This window comes from Gigantopelta aegis, chromosome 7 (assembly GCF_016097555.1).
Source record: "Gigantopelta aegis isolate Gae_Host chromosome 7, Gae_host_genome, whole genome shotgun sequence".
NCBI classification, from domain to species: domain Eukaryota; kingdom Metazoa; phylum Mollusca; class Gastropoda; order Neomphalida; family Peltospiridae; genus Gigantopelta; species Gigantopelta aegis.
In genome coordinates this window covers 2,044,232-2,054,889 of record NC_054705.1, presented here as the reverse complement: position 1 = coordinate 2,054,889, position 10,658 = coordinate 2,044,232, and the positions used below count along the sequence as shown (strand labels likewise).

The following is a 10,658-nucleotide window of genomic DNA, read 5'->3' as shown; positions in this document are numbered from 1 at the left end:
ATTCACTTTCGCTATGTGCTTCAACAAATCTGTGGCACCTTGCATATAAAACATAACTCTTAGAGTAATGGATAATGAAGCGAGTTCCTCTAAGATTACAGTTCAGAATTATTCAAGTGTTTGAGAAAAAAAAAATGAAATGCTTTATTTAACGACGCACTCAACATGGTTTGTGCTATCCTGCCTGTGGGAAGCGCAAATAAAAGATCCCTTGCTGCTAATCGGAAATCTGTGTGGTCCTTAACCATATGCCCGACGCCATATAACCGTAAATAAAATGTGTTGAGTGCGTCGTTAAATAAAACATTTCTTTCATCGGTAGATCCTAGCTAAACAGTTTGCAGTTAGCATCGTCCACATCACGGGTTAAAACATTAAATGTACATATTACGCAAGAAAATAAAGCTATTATCAATCCAAACTAAAATGTCGTTCTGTGCAGATTATTTGTCAATGATATTTTTAAATACAAACATGTACAAGCTATAACGATCTCCTTTGATAATTGTAACATCTCACATGGGTTCGTCCAGTCAAGGGTATTGATCCCAGCAGCCTCTTCACGACAAACAAGAATCCTCGCACCGACCCTTGTAGACAATTTAGAAAGAATATTTAAGACTCAATCTCATGGTTATTTTGTAACTATATTTCATCTTATTTCATTCATTCATTTCAACTTATCTTCGTGCTTATGTCCAATTCAAGTTTAAGCACGCTGTCCTAGGCACACACCTCAGCTATCTGGGCTGTCTGACCAGGACAGTGGGTTAGTTGTTGTTAGTGAGAGAAAATAGGGTGTAGTGGTATTATACCTACCCACTGAGTCATTCCGAAATATGCCCCCTCCACCAGAAAATTTTGAGGGGCCAATTCTATTTCTTGACTCCGATACCAGGCTGCGAGCCCTGTACCTACCAGCCTTATGTTCGGTGGCCTAACCACGACAACACCAATACCATAAGACCACTTACCTCTAGACCAAGCTTGCCCTTATCTTTCCACACACAACGATAAGTGTATGATACTGTTGATTTTGTGTATCACAAACCTACAGACAAGTAGAACATATTTTACTGCTTACTGGTATATTGCATTTCAAAATATATCGACAGACGTTATGGCGGATTCTTGAGGATATAGCCAGTAGCTATCTCTGTGCAGACTGATTTCAACAGAAGTTATGATAGAGCCGTGAAGGTATATTCAGTAGCTATCTCTGTACAGACTGATTTCAACAGAAGTTATGATAGAGCCGTGAAGGTATATTCAGTAGCTATCTCTGTACAGACTGACTTCAACAGAAGTTATGATGGAGTCGTAAGGGTCTTTCAGTAGCTAGCTCTGTACACAACTGATTCAAAAATAGTTTGTGATAAGAGTCGTGAGGGTATATTCAGTACCTATCTCTGTACAATACTGATTCGAAAAGAAGTTATGATATAGTTGTGAGCTAACACGCCGATATTAATCAATGAACACTCATCGCGATGTTTTTTCACTGAACACCGTGCACACGTCGTACACTGAGTCACTTCTAGGCGACTTAGGGAATGTACTCTGTTCTTCTTTACCTTCAGCGAGGTTGAATTTGCTGATTCCATCGTTTTTAAAAGACAGCAAGCTTCCATCTCGGTGTGTTACACCAAAAAATAATGTAAATGATTTCCATTCCACTGTGGATTTAACCTGTATCTGGATTTGCCCATCCGTGTTGGTGACCTGAAGGTGCATCACGTGACTGTCGTAGTCTACCAGATAAACATCTGGGAGGTGAACACAGCCTCTTAGTAACTCAGAGCTACAAGGTAACTTTGTGTTCAGCTGACTGACAGTTTGAGTTCTGGTGTTAAAACATTGGATAACATCTGACCTGGCTGACTGTGTCGCTCCTCCCATGACGAGAATGTTCTCACCAACTGTGACAGGGAAAGTGGAATATCGTTTCAATCCCAAATCTCCAACAACCTGCCAGTGCGTCTCACTCTCGCTCAATTCCTCTATTGTGTTGCTATAGTAACCACCTATCGAGTACACTGTCGAGTTAGCTGTGGCCATAGAGTGACCGTAGTGTTCATGTGTGAGATCTGGACCTACTGTCCACACCTTTCTCGCGGTGTTATATATCAATGTACATTTCCTTTCGTTATTTCCACCAGTGATATAAATCTTGTCGTCCAAACCTGCTGCTGAATACCACTCTCCAGGATCTACTGGTGCTGGTGGGATGTCCTCCCACTTGTTGTCTGACGTGAAACAAGACAGAAGTGACGTCTTCATATGGTGGAGAACAAAGATGTCAGGACTTTTAGGATTGACCCTTGAACGAGCTGTACGACCACCCAGTAAAGTTAGCGACTTCCGTATCATTTCCTGAACCGATTTGTGTTTACAGGCAATGTCTGAATACACAACGTCGTCAAATAGAAACTGCGAGTTTACATAATCTAGCCGCACGTTTACAAAAATCAGTCTAACATCATCTTGATCCGGGTTATTATACTCAATCCACTTCATGGCGCCTTTCAGAATGATGTCTTCTTTACATTTCATCTCTTCTTTTGAAATGATTTCCATAAGTTCTTCCTTTGACAGGTAAACAACGTTTTCTGTTTCAACAAAATCAGGAAACTCGTCAGCCAAATAGGAAAATGCTCGGTTGGACAAATCGTGGAAATTGTAAAGTTTAGAAAGTCTCCACCAATTTAAACAGTTTTCTGTGGTCAGTACCAGACTTTCCTTCAGGAATATGTTACATAATTCTTTGATGTGGTTAAGCTGCATCATCTCAGCAGCATCCAGGATCTCCACACAGTTGCTTTCACTTACTAGATTATTTGCACACAAACACATTTTGATGACATCTTGCAACACTGGCAAAGACACCGTGGGAAGGTTCAAGACGCCCGTCTGACTCTCTGCCATATCAGAACTGAACATGGCCCGGAAGTATGATGACATCGCCGCCAGTACGATGCGGCTTCCGGTCGTTGTTCCGTCTTTACATATAATTTGTATGTCAGTCAAAGATCCTTTTGTAATCTCTTCATGGATGTTTACGAGGAGTTGTGCTTGAGCATTCTCCATCATGTAAGACAAATGAACTGAAAGGATACAAAACATTGATAACAATATTCTAGAAACGTCCACACATAATCCCACGAGAAACTCAAGATAATATGTCATGATCACAGCACTGGCGGGACATAGCTCAGTGGTACAGCGCTCACTTGATGCGCGATCGGTCTGGGATCGATCTCCGTCGGAAGGCCTATTGGGCTATTTCTCGTTCCAGCCAATGCACCAGACTGGTATCTCAAAGGCCGTGGTATGTGTTATCCTGTCTGTGGAATGGTGCATATAAAAGATCCCTTGCTGCTAATCGAAAAGAGTAGCCCATGAAGTGCCGACAGCAGGTTTCATCTCTCAATGTGAGCGTGGCCCTTACGTCTGACGTCATATAACCGTAAATAAAATGTGTTAAGTATATCGTTAAATAAAACATTTCCTGTTCACAGCACCCACTTTATAAACAATAAATTATACAAAACAAATGGTCGAACGTTGAATCATGATGTTTTCAGAATATAGGAAATGTCACTTTAACACGCACTGCTTATTTATACACCGTTAAGTAAATACTGGTTAAATAAATACTGGTGCGACATATTTATTCATAGCGGGTTTATTCTATAAGACTAGATGTCAAAATTACGAAATGTTTGACATCCAATAGCCGATGTGTTCTAGTGGTGTCGTTAAACAAAACAAGCAAAACAGATTTAGTTATTTATCCAGGTCTTAACAATACGCGTTATGTATAAACACAACAAAAAAACAACAACAAAAACAAAACAACTCACACCCAATAGCCGATGTGTATTTTCGTGGTGTACAACCCCACCCCGACCACCCATGCCATGTCATGTGCCCTGTAGCCCTATTTAATGGCATTTAAACTTATTGTCGTGCTTGTATCCAATTATGGTTCAAACACACTGTCCTGGACACAAACCTCAACTATCGGGGCTGTTTATCCAGGACAGCGGATAGTTGTTACTTATTAGTGTGAGAGAAGAGGATGTAGTGGTCTTACACCTGTCCATTGAGTCGCTAAAACTCGCTCTGGGTGGGAGCCGGTACTGGTCTGCGAACCCTGTAGCTACCAGCCTTATGTCTGATGGATTAAACACGACACCACAGAGACCGGTGTTTTTTTTCAACTCAACAAACGACAGGCACGCGATACAAAATAGCCGTGGGTAAGGGAGTAAACACACACATAACCCCGGTTCTTTTATCCACGTACGACAGAACCAGCGAGTTTAGGGCGGGTGTTGGGGGGTGTCACGTGGTCTTCCTTATCGTCAGTACATTTGTCAGCAGTAGAACATGTAAAGCTGTATCATAACCGGCAGCGTGCGACGTGAGCGATTATTTTAGAAATATTTGCTTTCAATTGCCGCATCCTAACCACACACGTGCGGCGCAACATAATTATCTATCGCGCCGTACGCGTACGGTTAGGATACAGCGATTGAAATCGATGATTTGTAAAAAAAAACAATCGTTCTCATCGCTCGCGTCCAGTTAGGATACGGCTTAAGTCGATTCACTGAAACCAGTACTAATGGATGTCGGCCGACACCCCCTCCCTCCATAGCTCCCTTCCCTCCATAGCTCCCTTCCCTTCCTCGTCACTGGTCGCCAGAATGTACGACCCCACCCCGACCACCCATGATTGCCAAGTGCTCTGTAGCCCTATTTCATTTCAACTTATTTCCGTGCTTATATCCAATTAAGGTTCAAGTACGCTGTCCTGGGCGCACGGCTCATCTATATGGGCAGTGTGTCCAAGACAGTGAGTTTGTTGTTAATAATTGGAGGTTAGTGAGAGAAAAGAGGGTGTAGCAGCGTTACACCTACCCACTGAGTCGCTAAAATTTGCTCTGGGTGAGAGCCGGTATCGGGCTGCGAACCCAGTACCTACCAGCCTTATCTCCGATGACTTGACCACGACGTCACCGAGGCCGGCTGTAGCCCTATTCGTGTTATATGAGAGAATAAGGGGCGGGACGTAGCACAGTGGTAAAACGTTCGCTTGATGCGCGGTCGGTCTAGGATCGATCCCCGTCGGAAGGCCCATTGGGCTATTTCTTGTTCCAACCAGTGCACCACGACTGGTACATCAAAGATCGTGGTGTGTGATATCCTGTATATTGGATGGTGGATATAAAAGATCCCTTGCTGCTAATCGAAAAGAGTAGGCCCTGAAGTGGCGACAGCATGTTTCCTCCTTCAATATCTGTGTGACCTGCCTCGGTGGCGTCGTGGTTAGGCCATCGGTCAACAGGCTGGTAGGTACTGGGTTCGGATCCCAGTCGAGGCATGGGATTTTTAATCCAGATACCGACTCCAAACCCTGAGTGAGTGCTCCGCAAGGCTCAATGGGTAGGTGTAAACCACTTGCACCGACCAGTGATCCATAACTGTTTCAACAAAGGCCATGGTTTGTGTTATCCTGCCTGTGGGAAGCGCAAATAAAAAATCCCTTGCTGCCAATCGGAAAGAGTAGCCCATGAAGTGGGGACAGCGGGTTTTCCTCTCAATATATGTGTGGTCCTTAACCATATGTCCGACACCAAATAACCGTAAATAAAATGTGTTGAGACAGAGTGCGTCGTTAAATAAAACATTTCCTTCTTTGCAACAGCCGATGATTAATACAATCAATATGATCTAGTGGTGTCGTTAAACAAAAACAAACAAACCTTTTGGCCGCCATAATATACGACCCCACCCCGACAACCCCTACCTAGCTATATTCGTGTTATATGTGATAATAAACGAACAGCTTACGACTAAGAGTCAAGTTGACCTAACCTACACGTTGTGCTCTAAATATACTTGTCGGACAATAAACTATTGATCGTCAAAGCGTTTTTATCATATACTTGCCACACTTATAAACATTCAACTCGTCATAGTGTTTTATTAGTAGTAGTAGTAGTAGTAGTAGTAAACGTACACATGTTTTATGTACTAGTTAACACTGTACAGGTGACTTGTAAGAAAATATATACTAATAATTTACTTACTGTTCAACGCACAGAGAAAGAACACCTGACAGAATGGCCGTCACGAGACGTGTGTCCCAGTTGTTAGAAATGTCGATCATGATAGCGAGACTAGGTTGCTAGGGATATTCCAAACGGTGTCGCGTCACCGGGTGGAGGTTGTAAATGATACCATCAAGTTATTTCTGGGTATCCAACCATATACATACTAAACGACAAGGAGACTCAAGAAGCAAGGGATAATTCAGGTGTTTCTCACACCTCTCCCGTCACCTGATCTAGAACCGCCCTTAGCTTGCGTTTCAGCTTTCATGGTGAATGGGTGATAAAACAAGCTATAAATACTCGCACGAAGACGTGTTGGTTTGTTACGGAAGTATATAAACAGTGACCTATATTTATATTTATATTCGACTTTCGGCTATGCCCTTCACAATCTGCGTGACAGTGCTTATAAAATATCACGTGATGGTAATGGATAATGAAGCGAGTTTCCTCTAAGATTACAGGTCAGAATTGTCAAGTGTTTGAAAAAAAAGAAAAAAGAAATGCTTTATTTAACGACGCACTCAACACATTTTATTTACGGTTATATGGCGTCAGACATATGGTTAAGGACCACACAGATTTTGAGAGGAAACCCGCTGTCGCCACTTCATGGGCTACTCTTTCCGATTAGCAGCAAGGGATCTTTTATTTGCGCTTCCCACAGGCAGGATAGCACAAACTATGGCCTTTGTTGAACCAGTTATGGATCACTGGTCGGTGCATGTGGTTTACACTTACCCAATGAGCCTTGCGGAACACTCACTCAGGGTTTGGAGTCGGTATCTGGATTAAAAATTCCATGCCTCGACTGGGATCCGAACCCAGTACCTACCAGCCTGTAGACCGATGGCTTAACCACGACGCTACGGAGGCCGGTGACAAGGCATGAAATAATGAATAAGTGAATGTTTTACGACACCCCCAGCATATACACAACCCACATCAGCTGTTGGGTGAATATGATGATAAACATCAATTTAAAATAAAAAAATTATTAAGAAAAATAATATAGACAGTTGTGAAAGAGTCACATTTAGGAAAGTCACAATGACATATATTAATATTAAATACCTCCCCCCCCCCCCCCGACACACACTTCAACACACACACACACACACACACACACACAAAAAAAATGATAATAATAATAATAATAATAATAATAATAATAAAAAATAACAAATAAAAATAATTTAAAAATATATAATCTTATAAACCACGACGCCACCGAGGCCGGTATATCAAGTGTTTGACGTCCTATAGCCGATGGATAGGACATTATTGTGCTCTAGTGATGTACATACTGTCAAACCTTCCAAGAATGTAAAATATTTATTACGGGAAAATACAAATAAACTGCATTTTAAACATATTTAATATAAAACTATACAAACTACCTCACTACTCCAAGAAGTAAATATCGGTGCTTTAGTCAGAAAGCAATTTTAATGCACAATTTTCAATATTTTAATTTGGCAGACACACACAGGGACACACACACGAGAGCTACATTCGGCAGACACACACAGGGACACACACACACGAGAGCTACATTCGGCACCAAGTGTTTATCTGGGATTACCCCCCCCCCCTCCCCCAAAGTGTGCCCCACCTGTTAATCCGCCCTAGAAGTATAGAGCAAATAAATAAGTACACAAACTCACGTCACGACCCATATGATACCCGTGTTCGTTATCATATTGTATGTAGTGTATATACCACATGATACCCGTGTTCGTTATCATATTGTATGTAGTGTATATACCACATGATACCCGTGTTCGTTATCATATTGTATGTAGTGTATATTCACCACATTCCATACCCGTGTTCGTTATCATATTGTATGTAGTGTATACCCACATAATACCCGTGTTCGTCATCATATTGTATGTAAGTGTATTATTACACAATACCCGTGTGACTCGTCATATTGTAAGTTAGTGTATATACCACATGATACCCTGTGTTCGTCGTCATATTGTATGTAGTGTATATACCACATGATACCCGTGTTCGTCATCATATTGTATGTAGTGTATATACCACATGATACCCGTGTTCGTCATCATATTGTATGTAGTGTATATACCACATGATACCCGTGTTCGTCATCATATTGTATGTAGTGTATATACCACATGATACCCGTGTTCGTTATCATATTGTATGTAGTGTATATACCAGACCCACAACAACCGACAGGGCGGGGGTAGGGGATGTAGGAGGGAGCACATGTCCGCCCACTTGAGAACGAAAATGTACGTGCCCCACCCCACTTCACATATCGCTCATACCGGCCCGTGTACCTTCAAGATTCGTCATCATATTGTATGTAGTGTATAACCACATAATCGTCCCGTGTTATTTCTCATATTGTATTTGTGTATAAAAACACCCGTGTTCGTCATCATATTGTATGTTAACAGTGTATACATAACAAAAACACAGCAATACCCGACTGTTCGTCATCATATTGTGTGTAGTGTCATACACCACATAATACCCGTGTCTCCCATCATATTGTATGTAGTGTATATACCACATACTTCCCCGTATTCGTCATCATATTGTATGTAGTGTATATACCACATAATACCCGTGTTCCTTCTCAGTATTGTATGTAGTGTAATATATCACATGATACCCGTGTTCGTCATCATATGTAATGTAGTGTATCTACCACATAATACCATAACTGTTCAACATCATATTGTATGTAGTGTATACACCACATGATACCCGTTGCGTCATATATTGTATGTAGTGAGTAACATGATATGGCCGTGTTCGTCATCATATTGTATGTAGGTTGTACACCACATGATACCCGTGTAACGTCATCATATTGTATGTAGTGTATATACCACATAATACCCGTGTTCGTTATCATATTGTATGTAGTGTATATACCAGACCCACAACAACCGACGGGGCGGGGTTAGGGGATGTAGGAGGGAGCACATGTCCGCCCGCTTGAGAACGAAAATGTACGTGCCCCACCCCACTTCACATATCGCTCATACCGGCCCGTGTACCTTCATCAAATAAACACACGCACAGCTAAACACGTTTTCCCTGTACTGGTTAAAACACGTCCTAGATTCTACCACAAATATCGACAAACAATAATCGTCGGGAGCAATATTCTAGTATCTATTTGTGTTTCGTACACCGTGCTGTTGTCGCATAAAGTGTTAAGCTGTATAATCAACGAGTTAACAGTTGCTATAGGCGTAACAAAACAAAAGCAATAACAGACTGGACAACTGATAATGTGTTATTGTCAAATAAAAGTTATAACTACCTTCGTGTCTCCCACAACAAAATGTCTGACCCGTTCGTAAAATACTTCCCTGTATGTGTTACCGGCCTCGGTGGCGTCGTGGTTAGACCATCTGTCTACAGGCTGGTAGGTACTGGGTTCGGATCCCAGTCGAGGCATGGGGATTTTAATCCACATACCGACTCCAAACCCTGGGTGAGTGTTCCGCAAGGCTCAATGGGTAGGTGTAAACCACTTGCACCGACCAGTGATCCATAACTGGTTCAACAAAGGCCATGGCTGATCAAAGTGCTTTTTAAGTAAGGGGTGGAAGGTACACGACTGGTGTGTTTAATACCGTTATTCAGCGTATAGGTAATAGGAATGCGTGTGCATAGTGAACTATGTAATATGTAACAGAAGTATTCAATTCTCCAGCATTTGTCACAATGACTTTTAGAAAGCAGGGAATCACACTGCAGCACGTCTAGTTTTCTAGTCTTTCCGATGGCGCACTACCCTACAGTTGTATGTAACGAGAACGTCCATGTCACCTACCTTCGATTTGACCCAGCTACGAACTGACCGTGTCTTTGTGGAAATTGCACTATTTCCTGGTATGTGACGAGTTTCGTTTCTTGCAAGAGAGAAATTATCAAAGAGAGACACATCCATTTTAGTGTGTTGCGAACATCAGGTTCCAATGTACTAAATCAATTCCTATTATCGGTAATGTTAACGATAACTAATAAAACTGCTACAAGCAGCATATCAACACACCCAGGCAGTACACCAATAAAAAGGGTGGAACCTCACATTTAATCTACATGCAAGAAAAAAGGGTTGCGTGTGTCTCTGTGTATCTGTGTGTCTGTGTATATGTGTCTGTGTAATGTGTCTGTGTAATGTGTCTGTATCTGTGTGTCTGTGTATGTGTGTCTGTGTAATGTGGTAAAACTAACTTATTGTTGATTTTGTAAACGTGTTTATCAGTTACTATACCATGCGCATGTACTAGCATGCTTCTCTCCCACAATGCACCGCATTACAAAGTGATTTGATCAGAGTTCGGGGGGGGGGGGGGTGTAGCCAAGTGGTGAAGCGTTCCATTGATGCGCGGTGGGTCTATTGGCTGTTTCTCGTTCCAACTAGTGCACCACGACTGATATATCAAAGGCTGTAGTATGTGCTATCCTGTTTGTGGGATGGTGCATATAAAAGACCCGTGCTATTAATGGGGAAAATGTAACGGGTTTTCTCTGTGAGAC

General features: G+C 41.9%; 1 protein-coding gene across 1 annotated transcript; it reads right to left on the bottom strand.

The window, feature by feature from the left end:
- Positions 1-735: 735 nt before the first annotated feature.
- LOC121377539 (kelch-like protein 5) lies at positions 736-6,181 on the bottom strand. The gene is made up of 2 exons (XM_041505580.1): positions 6,099-6,181; positions 736-3,104 (listed from the first exon to the last, which is right to left on the bottom strand). The coding sequence occupies exon 2, from the start codon at positions 3,088-3,090 to the stop codon at positions 1,483-1,485; it is 1,608 nt and encodes a 535-aa protein (XP_041361514.1). The 5' UTR covers positions 3,091-3,104; positions 6,099-6,181; the 3' UTR covers positions 736-1,482.
- Positions 6,182-10,658: the final 4,477 nt, after the last annotated feature.